Source organism: Myotis nattereri (assembly GCF_964212035.1).
Source record: "Myotis nattereri genome assembly, chromosome: 1".
Classification (NCBI taxonomy): domain Eukaryota; kingdom Metazoa; phylum Chordata; class Mammalia; order Chiroptera; family Vespertilionidae; genus Myotis; species Myotis nattereri.
In genome coordinates this window covers 140,843,283-140,865,204 of record NC_138075.1, presented here as the reverse complement: position 1 = coordinate 140,865,204, position 21,922 = coordinate 140,843,283, and the positions used below count along the sequence as shown (strand labels likewise).

The 21,922-nt window shown below is 37.4% G+C and overlaps 1 protein-coding gene and 1 pseudogene across 2 annotated transcripts in view; one reads left to right on the top strand and one right to left on the bottom strand.

Annotated features, from left to right (window-relative positions):
* Positions 1-21,922, top strand: part of YME1L1 (YME1 like 1 ATPase) — a 58,569-nt gene that overhangs the window by 26,567 nt on the left and 10,080 nt on the right. The window contains exons 6-13 of the mRNA XM_081104173.1: positions 4-154; positions 543-626; positions 3,333-3,415; positions 13,628-13,718; positions 17,367-17,519; positions 18,934-19,066; positions 19,815-19,877; positions 21,149-21,261. Of these exons, the coding sequence (XP_080960299.1) occupies positions 4-154; positions 543-626; positions 3,333-3,415; positions 13,628-13,718; positions 17,367-17,519; positions 18,934-19,066; positions 19,815-19,877; positions 21,149-21,261 (871 nt within the window). The remainder of the gene's footprint in view (positions 1-3; positions 155-542; positions 627-3,332; positions 3,416-13,627; positions 13,719-17,366; positions 17,520-18,933; positions 19,067-19,814; positions 19,878-21,148; positions 21,262-21,922) is intronic.
* Positions 10,897-11,459, bottom strand: LOC308528537 (large ribosomal subunit protein uL6-like; annotated as a pseudogene). The gene has a single exon. The product of its transcript is annotated as a large ribosomal subunit protein uL6-like (transcript).

The window sequence follows — 21,922 nt, the reverse complement described above, 5'->3', positions numbered from 1 at the left end:
TAGGGATTTCTTTTGCGGGACAGGGGATCAGATGTTGAGACTTTGGACAAACTCATGAAAACCAAAAACATACCTGAAGCTCACCAAGATGCATTTAAAACTGGTTTTGCAGAGGGTTTTCTGAAAGCTCAAGCACTAACACAAAAAACCAATGGTAAGCTAATTTGACATTCATGTTTGAAGAGAGTATATGAAAGGAAGTCAAAGTTCTACCTTCAAGTGATTATGAATAACTTTTCTACTATTTATCCAGTTTTTAATTGTTTATATTGTATTATGTTTATAACTGAAGTTGTGCAGAAATGGAAATATCTGCTAGTATTTTCCCTTTCTCAACTGAGAAACCAAAGTCAAGGCTTTATGAAGTTTTTGGTAGCAAGGTGCTAAAAGGAAATTATGGCAATTATGCTAAAGAACACCAGGTCCCAAAAGTGTGTGATGAAATATGATTACCATTAGTAACCTACCTAATGTTTGCATCTCATTGAGCTGTCATTTCTCATTGATATCATTTGATTTACGGCTTTTTCTTTCTTCTCCAGATTCTCTAAGACGAACTCGTCTGATTCTCTTTGTTCTGCTGCTATTAGGCATTTATGGACTTTTAAAAAACCCATTTTTATCTGGTAAAGTTTCTTTTTATTTATCTGATGTACTAATTTAATCTTAAAAAATATTTCACATACTCATTTCCTTTTCATAGTCTATTTAATATTTAAGACTTAAAAGAAAGAAAACTTTACATTGATTTGTGGATTACAAGAAAAGTTTCTCTAGGCACTGTACAAATTCAAGTTTTGCGCATTTTGAGAAAATAATGTTTTGTGAAAGGATTGTGTTAAAGTGAAAATGTTATTTCAACTTCTAGTAGTGATAGTGGTTGGTTTCCTAGATTTTAACCCTCACAGAGGTTCACTATTGTTTGTTTTTTTTTAAAGAGAGGAAGAAGAAGGGAGAGAGAGAGAGAGAGAGAGCGAGAGAGAGAGAGAGAGAGAGAGAGAGAACATCGATCAGTTGCCTCCTGTGTATACACACCTCTACCAGGGATTGAAACTGCAGCCTAGGTATGTGCCCTTACCGGGAAACAAACCCTAAACTTTTTGATGTATGGGATGACGCTCCAACCAACTGAGCCACCTGGCCAAGGATATCTATACCGGTCCAATTATTAAGTTAAAAAAACATGCAGCAGAATTTTATAATAGCAGTACAAAGTGATACAGTTATTTTAAAGACAAATTAATAAGTTGAATGAATTAAAAATTACTTTATATAAAATTAAATGTGTCCTATAGTTTTTTAGTTTCCCAATCTGAAATGAAGTAATAGTGTGAGGTTTAAGTGGCTCTAATTGCTTTTTCAACTACTATTTTTACTTTCTTCATGATTACCTTGAGAGAAAAAAACTGATGTATTATTAAGAACATCCGTTGATTTGGATCAGGACTTCATCCTAGAACTTGCATGTAGCCTGAGATATTTTTAAAGTTTTTTGTGTGACATGAAACCTGAGACGGGATTTTTAACATCCAGAAATCGCTTTTACATCTAGATTCACCATCTCATGCTTCCTTCTGTTTTAAAAAAAGAACCAGTGTCTGGCTGGTGTGGTTCAGTGGTTGAACGTTGACCTATGAACCAGGAGGTCGAGGTTTGATTCTCAGTCAGGCCACAAGCCTGGGTTGCGGGTTCTCTCTCTCTCTCTCTCTGTCTCCCTCTCCCTTCCTCTCTGAAATCAGTAAAAAAATATACAGGAATATTTCTTTAAAAACCCAGTATAGGATAGTAGAGTGGATTGTTAGAGGGAGGGATGGCTTGACCTCTGATTTTTTTTTAATTAATGGCTTACATTAAGCAAAACACGTTACAGTATGAAATGCACTGCCTTAGGGTAATAACTCTAATTTTTTATTACGTCCAACTGGTTCTGCTGCAAATTAAAGTCTTAAAAAGTAATTTAGTGGGCTAAACTAATTATGTGTATTCTAGAATTACTATTTTAAATCTGCTCTCCCGACTTGTATGCTCTTGATTTGCTAAGTATTCCTTGTTAATCCTAAGTTTTTGCCTGCTCACTTTTGGCTTTTATATTTCAGTATCCTAAAGATAATATTTGTGACTTATTTTGAGGAAATTAGAAATTACTTAGTTTACTCATTTATATCTGTCTAGTCTGGAAGTTTACCAAAGGGGGAGAAGTTTAAGAAAGCTTTTTGTTGCCTAGTTGATTTGTTTGTTCCCCATAGTTGATCCCAGATATTTTACTATTCTACCAAACTTTTACTATCTGTTTTTTAAAAATATATTTTTATTGATTTCAGAGAGGAAGGGAGAGGGAGAGAGAGATAGAAACATCAGTGGTGAGAGAAAATCATTGATTGGCTGCCTCTTGCACATCCCCTACTGGGGATGGAGCCTGCAACTTCGATGTGCCCTTGATCTGAATCGAACCCAGGACCCTTTAGTCCATAGGCGGATGCACTGAGCCGAACCAGCTAGGGCTTTTACTACCTTTCTTATTCTTAGTGATATCATTATTGATAAGTCATCTAACAGCATATAATAGTTGTCAGAGGAAGAAGGCTGTTTAAAAAGTGCAAGTGTTAAGTTTCACTTTTTTATTTTTAAATGCCTAGATTTGTATGTTTCATTATGGCAAAATATTTCAAAGTGTAGATCCCTGACTGGTTGTATCACGATAACTGAAGATGATTGTTAAAAATGCAAACTCGCCGAACCGGTTTGTCTCAGTGGGTACAGCGTTGGCCTGCGGCCTCAAGGGTCCCGGGTTCGATTCCGGTCAAGGGCATGTACCCTGGTTGCGGGCACGTGCAGGAGACAGCTGATCGATCTCTCTCATCGATGTTTCTAAGTCTCTATCCCTCTCCCTTCTTCTCTGTAAAAAAAATAAAAAATATATATATTTAAAAAAAAATGCAAACTCTACAGTGCCCTTTTCCTAAATCTACAAACCAGAACTTCTGTGCCATGGCCTGAGAACCTGCATTAACATACTTCAAGTGATGTTTATGCATTCTGGAGTTTGAGAACCATTGATTTAAGATTTCTGTCATTGGCTATTACAAGGAGAAGAGAAATATAATCCTTAATTTTAATTGGAAAATACAATGATGTAATTTCAACATGACTCATTTATTCCTTGAGTATGGTCCACAAATCCAAAAAAACCTAGTGTTTACTCCTCACTCTAATTTAGTGTATGTGAAGTTAGATATATAATTTGTCTGGGCTTTGCTTTCTTGCTTAGGAAAAAATAAGGTGGTTGGAATTATATGAATCTTTTAAACATATGAACATTTTCTTTCTTTTAGTCCGCTTCCGGACAACAACGGGGCTTGATTCTGCAGTAGATCCTGTCCAGATGAAAAATGTCACCTTTGAGCATGTTAAAGGAGTAAGTTAAAAAGTTTACCTTCACCTCTTTAAACATTAACTGTATAAGGTCAATATTTTATTTTAAAGGTGTGAATAATAGAAAATATATATATTGGTCTCTGCACCCAGTACCTGGAGCAGAGCTCCTAAAACACTCATAATTTCCTATGTGATGAGAGAACTGGAAGCATCTTTTGTTCAACTATTTGGCCTTAGAGCACTATTCCTGACACAGAGCTTCTAAATCCCTTGGAATTTCTTGGATGATAAGGAGGGTCTTCTGTCCTAATGAGGTGTCTGTTGGTGGGCGATGAGGGCTGGTTACCGGAAAGACCAAGCCATCATTAGAAACTTGGAGTGCATAGATCTAATCCTTGAGTGAATAGAATGGTTCACTGCTAGTTCATAGGCAATTAATTAAATCATTGGTTTGACAAATAATTAATGGTGTCTTTTAAGTGCCAGTCCCTGTTCTACGTACTGGGATAGAAGAACTGAAAAAAATCTCTGCTCTCATAGAGTTTTAATTCTAACAGGAGTTGGACAAGGATATATGGTATATAAGGAAATAATAGATGTTAAGTGATAAAGGATGATGGTGGAAAATCGAGCAAGGTGTAAAGAGGATGGGGAGTTCTGGGATAAAGGTCACAGTTTTATTATTTTTAAAATTTTATTTTTCAAACGACAGCTTATATTCAGTATTATTTTGTACTAGTTTCAGGTATACAGTATAGTGGTTAGAGGTGACACGCAAACTAATTTTTTTGGTTGATTTTTCTTTGTTAAATGGCATTTAAATATATAAAATAAATTCAAAAATATAAATCTTTGTTTTACTATGGCTGCATTAATAAAAAAATTTCTATATGTGACACGGCACCAGAGTTAAGTTAGGGTTTTTCAAAATGCTGACACGCCAAGCTCAAAAGGTTCGCCATCACTGGGTTAGACCATCCTCTTGATATTTTCAACACCTACTTGACACCATACATAGTAATTAGAACATTGTTGACTATATTCCCTATGTTGTACTGTATATCCCCATGACTATTTTGTGACTACCAATTTGTACTTCTTAATTCCTTTACCTTTTTCATCTGTTTCCCAACTCTACTAGCCTGTGGCAACCAGCCATTTTTTTCTCTGTATCTGTGAGTCTCTTTCAGTTTTATTTGTTCATTTATTTTTTTCTTTAGATTCCACACGTAAGTGAAATTATATGGTATTTATCTTTCTCTATCTGACTTATTTCACTTAGCATAATACCCTCTAGATCAGTGCTGGTGAACCTTTTGAGCTCAGCGTGTCAGCATTTTGAAAAACCCTAACTTAACTCTGGTGCCGTGTCACATATAGAAATTTTTTGATATTTGCAACCATAGTAAAACAAAGGCTTATATTTTTGATATTTATTATATATATATAAATGCCATTTAACAAAGGAAAATCAACCAAAAAAATGAGTTCGCGTGTCACCTCTGACACGTGTGTCATAGGTTTGCCATCACTGCCCTAGGAGCTCTATTGGTAAAGATATTGCTACGATATCTGATATTTTGCTACTTATGGATTCTTCCAAGATTTTTATGGTTTCCCTTCTTATATTCTCAGTCTCTTAATGGACTTCAGAAATTGCACACCATGGGGCAAGGTGTTTTCCAATAGGGTGGGTCAACTGTTTTCCCCTCAAGGGCAGCACTGACTATCGCAGTTGTCTGTGTGAGAAAGATGACCTCTGCAGTATGAGGAAATGATTTAGCACAGGAAACCATGGTGTCTGCCTTCTGAGCTCTAATCCCAGATCCCCCAACCCTGGCTTCTGCTCAAACAGCTCCAGTCTACTCCAGTTCCTCTGCTGGAGCACAGGGTGAGTGACTGACTTACACATGGAAATTTGTGTGTTGTACCTTAAGAGGGTGCCTGCTTTTCCAGCTGTCTCTCTCTTGCAGGCAACAAACCTGCTGCTTTTCACAGTCAGATAATATGTAGGCACCCATTTCAGTTCTGGTGCTCTCTACTTGGGGTCCATCTTGGGGATTAGACCCCAGAGTTCTCAAAACCTTTCAGTTTGATGTAATCCCATTTGTTTACTTTTTCTTTTGTTTCCCTTTTCAGAGGCAATAAAGTAGAAAAAAACTTTGCTGCAAGAAATGTCAGAGAGTTTAGTTTTATATTTTCTAGTCTTCTTTGTCAAATATTACTTGCCCATAGAGGCTAGAGCAGGGGAGGGCAAACTTTTTGACTCGAGGGCCACAATGGGTTCTTAAACTGGACCGGAGGGCCGGAACAAAAGCATGGATGGAGTGTTTGTGTGAACTAATATAAATTCAAAGTAAACATCATTACATAAAAGGGTACGGTCTTTTCTTTTTTTAGTTTTATTCATTTCAAACGGGCCGGATCTGGCCCGCGGGCCGTAGTTTGCCCACGGCTGGGCTAGAGTTTATTTCTGGGCTTTCCATTCTGTTCCGTTGATCTTTATGTTTATTTTTAAGTCTTTTTGTTTTTTTTAAATTAAATCTTTATTGTTCAGATTATGACAGTTCCTCTTTTTTCCCCATAGCTCCCCTCCATACCACCCCATACCACCCCACCCTCTGCCCTTACCCCCCCCCCCCACTGTCCTCATCCATAGGTGTACGATTTTTGTCCAGTCTCTTCCCGCACCCCCCCACACTCCTTTCCGCCCGAGAATTGTCAGTCCACTCCCTTTCTATGCTCCTGATTCTATTATATTCACCAGTTTATTCTGTTCATCAGATTATTTATTCACTTGATTTTTAGATTCACTTGTTGATAGATATGTATTTGTTGTTCATAATTTTTATCTTTACCTTTTTCTTCTCCTTCTTCCTCTTCTTAAAGGATACCTTTCAGCATTTCATATAATACTGGTTTGGTGGTGATGAACTCCTTTAGCTTTTTCTTATCTGTGAAGCTCTTTATCTGACCTTCAATTCTGAATGATAGCTTTGCTGGATAAAGTAATCTTGGTTGTAGGTTCTTGCTGTTCATCACTTTGAACATTTCTTGCCACTTTGAATATTTCTGGCCTACATAGTTTCTGTTGAGAAATCAGCTGACAGTCGTATGGGTACTCCCTTGTGGGTAACTTACTGTTTTTCTCTTGCTGCTTTTAAGATTCTCTCTTTGTCTTTTGCTCTTGGGATTTTAATGATGATGTGTCTTGGTGTGGTCCTCTTTGGATTCCTTTTGTTTGGGGTTCTCTGTGCCTCCTGGACTTGTAAGTCTATTTCTTTCACCAGGTAGGGGAAGTTTTCTGTCATTATTTCTTCAAATAAGTTTTTAATATCTTGCTCTCTCTCTTCTTCTGGCACCCCCATAATTTGAATGTTGGTACGCTTGAAGTTGTCCCAGAGGCTCCTTACACTTTCTTCATATTTTTGGATTCTTTTTGCTTTTTGCTTTTCCAGTTGGGTATTTTTTGCTTCTTCGTATTTCAAATCTTTGACTTGATTCTTGGGGTCCTCTAGTCTGCTGTTGGATCTCTGTATAATATTCTTTATTTCAGTCAGTGTATGCTTAATTTCTAGTTGGTCCTTTTTCATATCCTCGAGGGTCTCACTAGATTTATGGAGGGTTTCACTAAATTTATCAGTGGTTTCTAGAAGATTCTTGAGTAACCTTATAACCATGGTTTTGAACTTTATATCCAGTAGTTTGCTTTCCTCCATTTCTGTCATTTGTGACCTGTTTTTTTGTCTCCTCATTTTGGCTGCTTCCCTGTGTTGATAGGGTGGCTTTCTGTGCTAGGTGTCCTATAGGGCCCAGTGGCTCAGCCTCCCCAATTACCTGAGGTGGACACTCTTGGTGCACCCCTTTGTGGGCTGTGTGCACAGTCTTGTTGTAGTTAAGCCTTGATTGTAGTTGGTATCACTGGGAGGAATTGACCTCCAGGCCAATTGGCTGTGAGAGTCAGCTGTGTCTACAGTGGGAGAACTTCTGTGCTGGAGACACCCTTATGGGGCAAGACTTGCTTCAGTGGGGCTTTGGTGCTCACTGAGTCTGCCCCCTGAGTGTGTCCCTTATGGATCTGGGGAGTTGTAATCTGGATGGTCCCACTCTGACTACTGGGTACATTGGCTCTTGGGTCTCTAAGGAGTTGCTAATTTAGCCTCTGCCTGAGGCTACCCAGCAGGAACTACGGAGAGATCTGCAGATTCCTCTTCTTTATTTGGGGTTTGGAGGTGCCCAGATGAGGCCCAGCTGTGAAGCAATGCAATCTGCTGTGGGGCTTGGGCCTTCTTTTGGATGATCTGGGTCTCTCTGACCCAGCTGCAGTTTGTTAGATAATTTTAGATTGCAAAGGGCCAGGTAATTCATATGCAAAAGCCTCTGCTAGCAGCTTGGGTGGGCCGGGGTCTCAGGAAATCAACAGGGTGGAGCAAACAGCTATGGCTGATCCTCACCCCTGCCCTAAAAGGTCCCGGTTGTCAGTGTTCCTCGGTAATCGCTGCAAGCACCTCTGAGAGAAAGTTGTCTTTGAGTTCTGCCTGAAGCCAGACAGTCTAGTTTCTCCCCGTAGGAGTCTGGGTCCCCAGAGACTCTCCTGGAACTGGAGTTGAGAGCAGTCGGAAGCGTGTGACTCCCTCCCGATCGAAAAAGACAACCACGTCCTCATTGCCAGCCGTTTCCACGTGCGCCTCCGTACCTCTGCACTTTACTTCCACACCTCCTCTGAGTCTCAGTGTGCTTTTCTCTTTCCTTCTAGTTGTAGAATTTCCACTCAGCCAGCCTTCCTGTGGTTCTGGATGATGTCCGTTTTGTCTTTTAATTGTATTTTTGAAGTGGTTGTGCAAGGCAGCAATTTCCGTTGTTTACCTATGCCGCCATCTTGGTTTCTCCTGTTTTTAAGTTTTTATCATGCTGTTTTGATTACTGTAGCCTTGTAGTATAATTTGATATCAGGTAGTGTGATAATCTCCAATTTTGTTGTTCTTAAGATTGCTGTGGCTGTTCAGGGTCTTTTGTGGTTCTATATAAATTTTTGGAGTATTCTAGTTCTGTGAAATATGCCACTGATAGGAATTGTGTTGAATCTATAGATTATTTTGGGTAGTTGGACATTTTATTGATGTTAATTTTTCCTATCCATGAGCCTGGTATATGCTTCCATTTAATTGTCTCTTCTTCAATTTGTTTTCTTTCTTTAATTTTTTTCATTTTTTTAAGACAGGGAAAGGGAGAGAGAGAAACATTATTGTGAGAGAGAAAAACATCAGTTGGTTGCCTCCCATCCATACATACCCCAAATGAGGATTGAAACTGCACCCTGGGTATGTATCCTGACTGGGAATCAAATCCACGACCCTCTGGTCCAGGGCTGAATACTCCATTTGCCTAAGCTACACAGACCAGGGCAGATTCTTTCTTTAGTATCTTATAATTTTCCAAATACAGATCTTTTACGTCCTTGGTTAAATTTATTTGTAGGGTTTATTTTTTTTATTTTTTTTTTTTATGGAGTTCTAAATCAGGGGAATTGTTTTCTTCTTCTTCTTCTTTTTTTTTAAATTCTCACCTGAGGATATTTTTTCCATTGATTTTTTTTAGAGAAAGTGGAAGGAAAGAAGAGGGAGGGGGGGAGAGCAAAACATAGATGTGAGAGAGACACATCAATTGGTTGCCTCCCACATGTGCCCTACTGGAGCCAGGAATCAAATCTGCAGCTCAGGCATGTGCCCTTGACTGTGAATTGAACCTGCGACTCTTCAGTGCTCAGGATGGTGCTGTAATCAATGAACCAAACCAGCTCAGTTGTTGAGCATCAACCTATGAACCAGAAGGTCACCATTTGATTCCCAGCCAGTGCATATACTTGGGTGGTTGAGGAGGAGTGCAGGAGGCAGCCAATTTATGATTCTCATCATTGATGTTTCTATCTCTCTCTCCCTCTTCCTTCCTTTCCTGAAATCAATAAAAGCATATCTTTTTAAAAAATCCAACTAATTTCTGAATACTTACTTTGTATCTTGCTGCTTTACTGAATTCATTTATCTTTAGGGTTCTCTATATACAATTTGCATGCCATCTGCAAATAATGACATTTTTACTTCTTCCTTTCCAATTTAGATACCTTTTATTTCTTCTTTTTGATTGCTGTGGCTATGTTGAGTAAGAATGGTGAAAGTGGACACTCCTCTCTTGTTACTGATCTTAAAGCAAACACTCAGTATTTCTCTGTTGAATATGATGTTAGTTGTGGGTATGTCATATTATTATGTTGAGGTATGTTCCCTCTATTCTTACCTTTCTGATAGATTTTGTTATAAATGGGTGCTGGATTTTGTCAATATGCTTATTCTGCATTTATTGATATGATCTTATGATTCTTACCCATTTTATTTATGAGATGTATCACATTAATTGATTTGGGGATACTGTACGAACCTTGCACCCCAGCAATAAATCTCACTTGATCATGATGTATAATCTTTTTATGTATTGCTGAATTTGGTTTACTAATATTTTGCTGCGGATTTCTGCATCTATGTTCATCAGGGATATTGGCCTATCACTTTATTTCTTTGTAATGTCTTTTTCTGGTTTTGGAATCAGAATAATGCTGACCTCATAAGATGGCATGAGAGTCTTTCCTCCTCCTGAAAATATTAGAATAGTTTGAGGTGGATAGGTTTTAGTTCTTCTTTGAATGTTTAGTAAAATTGACCTTTGAAGACATCTGGTTAAGAACCTTTTTTTTTTTCTTAATTTATTGATTTGAGAGTTGAGAGAGAGAGAGATGGGGGGAAGAAGGAAGGGCGAGAGAGGGAGAGAGACAGAAACATTGATTTGTTTTTCCACTTATTCATTGGTTGATTCTTATTTTTGTTTTGTTAATCCTCACCCAAGGATATTTTTCTATTGATATTTAGAGAGAGGGAAAGGGAAGGGGAGAGGCAGAGAGGGGAAAAACATTGATTTGAGAGAGACACATCTATTGCTTATATCCCACATGTGCCTTTCACAAGAATTGAACCCAGGACCCTTCAGTCTAAGGCAGGGGTGGGCAAACTTTTTGACTCGAGGGCCACAATGGGTTCTTAAACTGGACTGGAGGGCCGGAACAAAAGCATGGATGGAGTGTTTGTGTGAACTAATATAAATTCAAAGTAAACATCATTACATAAAAGGGTACGGTCTTTTTTTTTTAGTTTTATTCATTTCAAACGGGCCGGATCTGGCCCGCGGGCCGTAGTTTGCCCACGGCTGGTCTAAGGGCTGACCTCCAAGCACTGAGCCAACCAGCTAGGGACATTGGTTGATTCTTCTATGTGCCCTGACTGAGGATTGAACTTACAACCTTAGCATATCTGCTTGATGCTCTAACCAGTCAGGCCTAGAACCTTTGTTTTCTTGGAGAGTTTTCTTTCCCTCCAAGTCAAAAAATGGCTTTTTTGCATATTTAAAATGTCACAAATAAGTCTGAAGGAAGATTGGGCATCTTGCTGTTTCTATAGCTGGACAACGTAGGTCTTATTCATCAGCCTGCTTAACTGTTCCTTTTTCAGAAATAGATATCATCCCAAATTTTCTGATATCCTTGTTTTTAACTGTTGTGACTTGCTGAATCAAAGCAGCTGAATTTGATACAAATTCATTGTCATGTCTATTAAAAATTAACTCATTTTTCTGGACTTGAGTTACTGAACAAGCAACACCTGACCTCATCTGAAACCTGTGGATATATTTTTTGCCCAAGAAATTTCTGATTCCAATAAGAGAACCATTCTCTTGAATAACGACATTGATGGAGAAGTGAACATACACAAACCTCAACCTTGTAATGGAAGCCCATTGTAATACCCTTGATCATGTTCTGTACATGACTGCAGATTGTGTGAATGGTAGCCAGTTCCTTTCTATTTTCCACCATCTGTCAGCCTGGAGCCTCTTCTTTTTCTTCCCAAGGAGACTATTCTAGATTGATATGGTTGAAGTTCCTCACAGGGTGCCTCTGGGGCTTTTCACAGTCCCTTCAGAGTGATGTGGACATTTTCTGGAATGTCAACAGTCAGATTGCTGACAATGGTCTTCATCCTCATAGTAGATGCACAAAGAGAGTGTTGGAAGTTTTTCGATTACTTCTTTGATTTCATTGGTTTAAGTGGTCTGTTCAGATTTTCTGTTTCCCTTTATGACTCCAGTCCACCCCCAGCAGCTGTTCTCTGGTAGAGACCAAGGTGATTGCCATGTTTGTGCTCTGACCCTTTAAGAGTGTTCCCACTGCTCACCATGGTGTGTGGAATCCTGCTGATTTTCGCAGCCACATACCGTGTGGGCTCTAGTGCTTTGGGCTAGGTAACCTGGCATGGGGCTGATGCTTCTCTAAGGGAACTCTCACCCAAAATAGCCCAAAGGATTCTCACCCACCGCACATGCCCTTCCTACCTGTTTCGATGCGGGTTCCTCTGTAAATTCTTAGTTATAAGCCTTCTGTTCAACTAGTGGACAGATGATTATTCAAGTTGATTGTTCTGTACTTTAGTCACTACTCTGATATGGTCCTGGGAAGAGGTGAGTGTAACTTCCATCTATTCTGCCATTTTCAAAATTTCTAAAGGTGACCTTTTTTTCTTTTTTTTCTTTCCTTTACGGATTTCAGAGAGGAAGGAGAGAGAGAGAGAGATAGAAACAGCAATGATGAGAGAGAACCATTGATCGGCTTCCTCCTGCACGCCCCCTCATGGGGATTGAGCCACAACCCAGGCAATGTGCTCTTGACCAGAATCGAACCCAGGACCCTTCAGTCCCCAGGCCAACACTCTATTCACTGAGCCAAACCGGCCAGGGCCTAAAGGTTACAATTTTAATTGGGGTGTTCAGGGAATGATTAACTGAGATGGTGACACATAAGTGAAGATACGAAGAAGATGGGGAAAGCCATACATGTATTTGAACAAAGAACAATGTTTGCTAGAGGAAGAGAGAACAAAGGACCTAAAGAACTAATGTTCATTATTTGTTCATGGAGCTATTGATGAGAGAGAAAGAGAGGAAGAGAGAGAGAGAGAGAGAGAGAGAGAGAGAGAGAGAGAGAGAGAGAGAGAAAGAGAAAGAGAGAAGAAAGAGGGAGAGAGAGAGAGAGAAAAACATAAGTGTGAGAGAGACACATCCATTGGTTGCTTCCCAAAGGCACTCTGACCTGAGCTGGGGATCGAACCTGCAACCCAGGTACATTCCCTTGACTGGGAATCGAACTTGTGATCCTTTGGTGTGTGGACTGATGCTCCAACCTTTGAGCTACATTGGCTAGGGCACCTATGTTGTTTAACATCTGGCCTTCTGCACTAAGTTTTGGTATCATTCTGGCAGTAGTGACTTTTGATATCATTTGCATTTGTGACTTTTCTAGTATGCTAACTAGGAAAATGTCTCACCATTTCTGAAAGGCAGCTTTTGTAATCTTACATCAGAGTTTTAAAAATTGAGCTAATGCTCTACTTACTATTTTTGTTGATGAGATTGGGCTTCATTCGTGCTAAAAATGACAGTTCTGCAAACAATATTTTGGGGATTAAATCTTCTAAATTTTTTTGGCCATATCCCTTTACAAAATATCATTACAAAAAGGAGGACCTATATAATACTTTCAACAATAAAGATTAAAAATAAATCATTACATCATAGCTCAATTCTAGTTAATGCCCTTTGGTGTTTATGAGGAACTGAATAATTTATAATCTAGTAGAAATTCCGTATAATGAAAACAGCCTCATAATCACAAATTAATATTTTAAGTTAAATACAGATTCCTTATCATTAATATAGCATGGCAATATACTGTTAGTAACATATCATACAGTAATATACTTATCATTAATAAAATATAGTAAGTCCACATAATTTGCCTTTGAAGCCTATAACCAGGTCCAAAAAAAATTCTGGATTTTAAACTTGATCAAATACCACTGACACATTTGAATAGAGTTTTTAATATAATAGTTTTTGTTAACTGGAGGAAACAGTATTTTTTGAAAATGTAAGAAGTTTAAAATGTATTTTGTTGAGATATATAAGGAGACTTTGCATAATTGGCAGTAAGGGCCAGGAAAAAAACTCTTTGTATATTTATAAAGGGATATTTTTTGTATACTCCTTTTACTGAAACAAAAAAAAAATTCCAATTAAATTTCCAGTTTCCAAGGAGCAGGCCTTGATAATCAAATCTTTATTTTAAAATTTTTGGTAAATTGTGTCATTTTAGGTGGAGGAAGCTAAACAAGAGTTACAGGAAGTTGTGGAATTCTTGAAAAATCCACAAAAATTTACTGTGCTTGGAGGCAAACTTCCGAAAGGTAAGATATTTTCCCTTTACCAGATTTACGATAAAAAAAAGTGTAATATATTACTAACTTAATTGTTATCAGATTTAACTGGTTAAAGTTTAGTTCTTAATTATTATTTCATAAATAACTGCTCATTCTGAACATACCTTTCTATAACCCTTTTTTGTGTAATTTTAAATTTTATCATATAAACTTTAAGTCAGTTTGCAAGAATCTGACAAAGAACTCTACTCAACCCATGCACAACATTTTGGGTTACTTGCTCATTCACTTTCTTTACATACATGTATTTTTTGAACAGTTGAGAGGAAGTTCTAAATATTACATCATGTATGCTTCTTTATTTCTAAATAGCTCATTATATATTTCTTAAGAAAAGGATATTTCTTTACATAACTCCAGTACAGTTATTAAAATCAGGAAACTTAACAATGATCTAAAATTTATCAAATTCAAATTTCAGTATTTGTCCCAATAATAACCTTTTTAGTTAAGTTCCCTCATTGCACTCCCAACCCAGGTTGAGGACCCAACTCATGTTCACATATAACATTTAGATTTTCTTTAATCTGAAAAAATTCCTCAGCTTTTTTTTTATAAAACAGGGATAAGGATGGGTTTTCTTTTGATTTTCAAAATTGTATAGAGTACACATAAATTTGTAGAATGACTCTCAGTTTAGTTTTGTCTGATGTTTTCTCACAGTTATTACTCAATATGATTTTTTATTTTTAAAAAATATATTTAATTGATTTTGTAGAGCGAGAAGAAGGGGAACGGATAGATAGAAACATTGATGAGAGAGAAACATCATTGATTGGCTGTCTCCTGCACGCCTTCCACTGGGGTTCAAGCCCAAAACCTGGTCATGTGCCCTGACCAGGAATTGAGCCAGGGACCTCTTGGTTCATGGGTTGATGCTCAACCACTGAGCAATACCGGCCACGCTCAATATGAATTTTAATTACTGTGTGATAATTGTGATTTACAGTAAAAAACATATTTGGTCTTAGTCCCTGTTACTAATACAGAGCTCTTAAAACCTGGAATTTCATAGTGAAGAGAGCAATTAAAGGTATGTTTTCACTCTACGTGGTTTGGCTCAATGGATAGAGCATCGACCTGTGGACTGAAAGGACCCAGGTTCAATTCCAGGCAAGGGCACATGCCCAGGTTGCTCGGTCACCGGTAGGGGTGTGCAAGGGGCAGCCGATCGGTGATTCTCTCTCATCATTGATGTTTCTATCTCTCTTTCCTCTCCCTTCCTCTCTGAAATCAATAAATATATATATTAAAATAAAGGTGTGTTTTGTTGTGTTAATGAGGTAACTTTTAGAAAACACCTGAAGATGGGGGCAGGTTGCCAGGAGAACTTACTCTGTACTTAGAAGGTTGGAACATTTAGTACCACCCCCGCCCCCCCCCCCCCCACCACCATTTCCCCACCTCTGGGGAGTGAGAAGGGCTTGAGGTTGAATCACTATTCAATGTCCAGTGATTTAATTAATCATGTCTATGTAATGAGGTCTCCATAGAAACCCAGAAGGATGGAGTTTGCTTGCCCCACCATATGGTTGCTCCAAGTAAACATGCTATAATAAACTAGTAATCTACTAAATAAATGTTTCTCTGAGTTCTGTGAATTACTCTAGCAAATTAACAATATCCAAGGAGGAAGACATTAGAACCTTTGACCAGCTAAAACGCATAGGAAATAACCTGGTCTTGCCTTTGGGAAAGCTCTCAAGAGGGAGCGGGGAACAGTGTATGGTACTGAGTTCTTAACTTGTGGGAATCTAATGCTTTCTCCAGGTAGTATCAGAATTGAATTGAATTGTAGGATAAACAGCTGATATCAAAATTGCTTGTTGATGTGAGGGAAAAACCCAATATTGGACTTAGGTACAGAATTGTAATGACTTTATAGTGTCCTTCTAGAAGGATACTTTAGTTTAACCATTTATATTGAACTTTTATATTATTTCTTATCTTTTACTATTTAAACTAGCACTGTTGTGACTATCTTAATATCTTAAGGCTTTGCCTACATGCTTAATTATTTCCTTAGAACAAATTCTAGATTTATTCATTTGCTATCTGTAAATTATTGTAGATTCCAGTGCTAGAAATGGATTTAGTGAGTTCAAGAGGCACTACTATATAAGGCTTGTTTTTATACTCTCTAGTATCTCTACTGAGACTGTTCACTAGTATATAAAAATATCTGCATGAATCTTTTTTTTCTCTTTTATGCATGAATCTTTCTTAATGTAGAGTTCACTTATTAAATCAGTACTGTAACGTCATAAGGAACATGTTTAAAACAAACAAAAATTATTTTTCTTTCTGATCAAAGTAATATTTTATAAATTTGTGGGAAAATTCTCAGGTACCAAGATATACTCTACAGAAATTGATGTGAGGATGATTTAAACCATTTTGGAACAACAATAACATGAGAATACAAGTATAGTCTGCAGGATATTTTGGAGTTTTTCTTAAAGAGAGTTTTTTAGCCCTCGCTGGTTTGGCTCCGTAGTTAGAGCAAGGGCCTGTGGACTGAAGGGTCCCAGGTTCGAGTCCAGTTAAGGGCACATGCCTGGATTGTGGGCTCGATCCCCAGTAGGGGGCATGCAGGAGGCAGCTGATCAATGATTCTCTCTCATCACTGATGTTTCTATTTCCCTCTTTCCCTTTCTCTCTGAAATCAATAGAAAAATACTAGTATATTTTTAAAAAGTATTTTTAATATTAATATATAGCATTAATACAATTTTGTTGCTTTTTGAAATGTCTGAAAAATGAAAAAGTTATGTAAACCAGGGAATTCTATTATCCTAACATGAAAAACTTGTTATGAAAATTTTCAAACATATAGAAAAATTAGAAAGAAAGCTGTAGACATTAACTACTTTGTTCACATCTAAATATTTTGCTATGTATCACGTAAGAATAAGGACATTGTCCTAAATAAAAATAATAATATATTCTACCAAATAAAACTAAACACTATTTTCTTAATATCATGAACTCACCAGCATTTTTCAAATTTTCAACAGATGCCCCTAGAATTTTAAAAAATACATACATTTTTATTGATTTCAGAGAGAAAGGGAGGGAAAGAGAGAGATAAACATCAATGATGAGAGAGGATCATTGATCGGCTGCCTCCTACATGCCCTACATGGGGATTGAGCCCACAACCTGGGCATGTGCTCTGACCAGGAATTGAGCCCTGACCTTCTGGTTCATAGGTCAATGCTCAACCACTGAACCATGCCGGCCGGGCCTAAATGATGTGCTTTTTTATGGAGGTGCATCAGTTCAAGGTTCATGCATTACATTTGTTGTTTAGTCTCTTAAACTGTTTTATGTGAATCTTATTTGCTTAGTCATAAGTTTATATTCCTTTCCCCCAAGATTTTGTCCTGTCTATGGCTGATATGTAAACAGTATTTAGATGATACAAGATAATGAGTTATGGAGAAGATCCTGAAGTGAATTATTAGTATAGAGAAATATATTTTGCTATGTTTCAAAATATTGGTCATTGATGTGCTTGTAACCTCAACATTATAAATTAGTTATTCATTTTTAAGATTTATGTCAGAATTTGTTTTTAATTTCAATTATTCTTGTATACTTTTTTTTTAATAGGAATTCTTTTAGTTGGACCACCAGGAACAGGAAAAACCCTTCTTGCCCGGGCTGTAGCTGGAGAAGCTGATGTTCCTTTTTATTATGCTTCTGGATCAGAATTTGATGAGATGTTTGTGGGTGTGGGAGCCAGCCGCATAAGAAATCTTTTTAGTATGTTTAAATGTATCTTTTATACAATACTAATTTTTTTTTTTTTTTTTAATTTCAGGGGAAGAGGTTTTTTTTACCCTTTCTTTCTACTTAAGATTGTTATTCAGCTGAACAAAGCTATCTGGGGGTTCTGGTTTCAGAGAATTAAAAACAAATTTTTTTTTATTGATTTCAGAGAGGAAGGGAGAAGGAGAGAGAGAGAGATGATGATGTGAGAGAATTGATCGGCTGCCTCTTGCACAGACACCCCTACTGGAGATTGAGCCTGCAACCTGGGCATGTGCCCTGACCAGGAATTGAACCCTGACCTCCCAGTACATTGGTTGATACTCAACTTCTGAGCCATGCTGTCCGGGCTGGTTTCAGGAGATCTCATGTGAGCTAAAACAGAACTGTATTTTTTTCTCAAATACAGTCACAGTAGCTAATGGAAGTGTTAGATGTAGTTGGGTGCTGCAGAAAAGCTGGGTCTTTTTGTTTTGTTTTTTATTTAGTTCATCATTTCTATAGTATGTAATTAACCTCAAACCTGATTGTATATAGTTGAAACAAGTAGGAAGAATGAGTGAATACACAGTTGTTTCTGTTTACTTGTTTGTTTGTTGATCATCACCGGAGGATATTCTTTCCATCGATTTTTATTTTTATTTATTATTATTTTTTAATCCTCACTCGAAATTTTTCCATTGATTTTTAGAGAGAGTGGAAGAGGAAAGGGAAAGACAGAGAGAAATATTGATGTGAGAGAAACACATCGATTGGTTGCCTCCTGCATGTGCCCCGACCAGGGCCTGGGCCAGGGAGGAGCCTGCAACCGAGGTATATGCCCTTGACCAAAATTGAACCCAGAACCCCTTGGTCCACAGGCCGACGCTCTAGTCACTGAGCCAAACTGGCTAGGGCTTTCCATCAGTTTTTAGAGAGGATGAAGGGGAGTGTTAGGGGGAGAAAGAAGAGAGAAAGAAACATCTATGTGTGGTTGCCTCCCACACATACCCTGACTGGGGCTGGGGATCGAGCCTGCAACCCAGGTACATGCTCTTGACTGGGAATTGAACCCTTGATCCTCTGGTACATAGGCCGATGCTCTAACCACTTAGCCATGTGGGCTACGGCTGTTTTTAATATATATCATTCTTTATGGTATAATTATTTTTTTCCTTCTGAGGTTATTGTTCTTTTTTTTTCTTTTAGCCACGTGGGGAAGGGGGAAGAATCTCACCGTACAGATTCCCACATGGGGAGGGGAAAAGAGGCTATTGTTCTTCATCAGTGAAAAAAAAAAAGAGAACACAACGAAATCCGTTTTGGTGTATTTCCTCCCTAATACTTTTTGTTGGCTTTTGACAATTTTGCAGGTTTTTAATATTTATATGATTTTTCATTAAAATTTGAATCTTTTCTGTTTTCCTAGGGGAAGCAAAAGCGAATGCTCCTTGTGTTATATTCATCGATGAATTAGATTCTGTTGGTGGGAAGCGAATTGAATCTCCAATGCATCCATATTCAAGGCAGACTATAAATCAACTTCTTGCTGAAATGGATGGGTAATTGAATCTTCTGTCTTTGGAATATATTTGGTAACATTCTAGAGAGAGGAAAAATCTTATGTTTGTAGGCAACAGTAGTCCTTCATGCAGAAGGTCAAGACAAGCTATTTTCAGGATTGTATTGTTTCGAATTCTAATAGCGTAGTTAATTTATCAACTCATTTAGGTTGGTGATAGTTGCACCTTTTTTATTTATTATGACAGGAAAGCAGTGATTCCTGCTGACACTATTTGGAGATGTAAAGGGAGAGTATGCTGGTCCCTACCCAATTTGTGACCAGATTTTAGTGTTGCGACAGATTAAAAGCTTGCACCAGTTTTCATAATATAAAAAGCAAGAGGTTGGGTTGCTTGGAAAGAAGCAAAAATATTTCTTATAACACATTCTGGAACCAAATAGGAAGTTTAGGAGCATATAATTTAAATTGGTAAACTTGAAAATAATTTTTCAAAAATTTAGTCAGGTGCCCAAGCTTCTTGTGTCAGGTCATCTCTTCCTAAGTAAAACAAATATTGTGCAGGTATATAATCACAGATGTTTTGGTGATTATATATTAGCAGTTGTAGTGAAGTACACTGTGCTAACATTTGTTTCTTTTAAAAAATAGAGATATTATTTGGGGCATAAAAATACCAATCCTTTTTCTTTGCTGTTAAGATTAATGATAAACAGTTTTATGTAGAGCATTTATATATGTGTGCTGTTTTAATTTTTAGTGAAAAAGTACTTTTTTTTTTTAAATAGTTTTAAACCCAATGAAGGAGTTATCATCATTGGAGCCACAAACTTCCCAGAGGCATTAGATAAGTAAGTATTAAAAGAAAATTTTTGTGAAGTACTGATATATGTTGAAACATGGATGAACTTTAAAAATATGATGCTAAGGGGAGGAAGCCCATCACAAAACATCATATATTATGTGGTTCCCTTTATATGAAATGTCCAATATAAGTAAATCCAGGGCAACAAAAAGTAGATAGATTAATGGTTGCCAGAGGCTGGGGAGAATGAGGAGTGACTACCAGTGGATATGGTTTTTTGTGTTTTATTTTTGAGGGGTGGTGAAAACATTCTAAAATTAGATTGTGGTGATGGTTACAGAATTCTGAGTATATTAAAGAGCTTTGAATTATCCACTGATTTTTTAAATTATAAGAGAAAGTTTATTTAGAAAGTCACAGAAATAGAAAAGGTAAGCCAGCTGGGTTGTGTGGGCACAGGAAAGGCCACAGAGGCAAAAGAAGGGCACTTGGAGTTTAGGGAAAAGAAACGCCGAGAGAAGGAGCCCGGAGGAAGGGAAATTGCTCAAGAGAGAGGAAGAGCATGCTGGATTACCTACTTTAAATTTGGTGATATGTAAATCATCTCAATAAAGCTGTTAAAAGGCCTTCTGACAACTTATATATCACAAAAACGTTTTTGGGTGGAGAGCACTTTTATTTCTTAAAAATATATTTTATTGATTTTTTACAGAAAGGAAGGGAGAGGGATAGAGAGCTAGAAACATCGATGAGAGAGAAACATCGACCAGCTGCCTCCTGCACACTCACCACTAGGGATGTGCCCTCAACCAAGGTACATGCCCTTGACTGGAATCGAACCTGGGACCTTTCAGTCCGCAGGCCGATGCTCCTTATCGACTGAGCCAAACCAGTTAGGGCTGGAGAGCACTTTTAAAATAAAATTTAGTATAATTTTAAATTTTTATTGATGTTATTATAGAAGTTATTCATATTTTTGTTTCATCTAATAGTTTGTCTTTGCCTGAGACTCTAATAGACTGGTTTAGAATTATCTGTTCCCTGGCTGATTGACCTGCACATTTTTGTTTCTGAGGGGTGTCTGCTGTCTGTAGGTACACATTTATCAATGTATACCTTTGCTCTGTCTTCTGGTTATTAAAACTTACTTGAGCCATGTTTTATAAGGAACTATCTGAATACTTACCTTCAGAACTCCATCTGACCTCTGGTTGCATTGTCTTTCCAACCTCTCCTGAGTGTGGTGGTCCTATTTAACTTGACCTTCAGCATAGTCAGCTTACTAATTTTCATTTTCTTTTTGTATTCTCTCTTTAGTGCCTTAATTCGTCCTGGTCGTTTTGACATGCAGGTTACAGTTCCAAGGCCAGATGTAAGAGGTCGAACAGAAATTTTGAAATGGTATCTCAATAAAATAAAGTTTGATCAGTGTAAGTCTTATTCCATGATATAAACATTGTTATCTCCATAAAATGGTAATATGTCAATCCATCCTGTTTGTGGTTCTTACTTGAGCAATGTTTTAAAAGACCAGTTCCTTTATACATCATTTTTTCTTCCATTTATATGTCCTTTTTTTTTTTTTTTTTAAAAAAAGTCCATTTCATACTTAATGCATATCCAGTAGATTTTATCAGTTTGAATTCTGATTCGAATGAAAGTTTTCTTTTGAGTATTCAGATAGATAATACTTAAAGATGAATGTATGTATGTTTTTAAAGATAAGTGCAAAATATGAAACAATAGAAAAAACACCTGCATATTATGAGCACAGTATCTCATGATATAGTCCCTTTGGTGTCAAAGGAGGGGAAAATCACCTGTGAAACAAAACACATGGAAAGGAAATATCATGGACCAACCTGAGTAATAAAAGCAGCTATTAAAGCTGCAGTATTTTCAAGATAGCTGAATCAAGGGAAAAAAAAGAAAAAAAACAACAAAAAACCAAATAAGTTTTCCATAATAAAGAGAGCTTTTATGTCCAAAATATTTCAAAATGAAATTTTAGGGGGGAAAAAAATGTCTATGAGTATGCTTTTTCAATTTGTCATTAGGCCGCTAATGATGTAGGTCATAACTGAAGGTTTT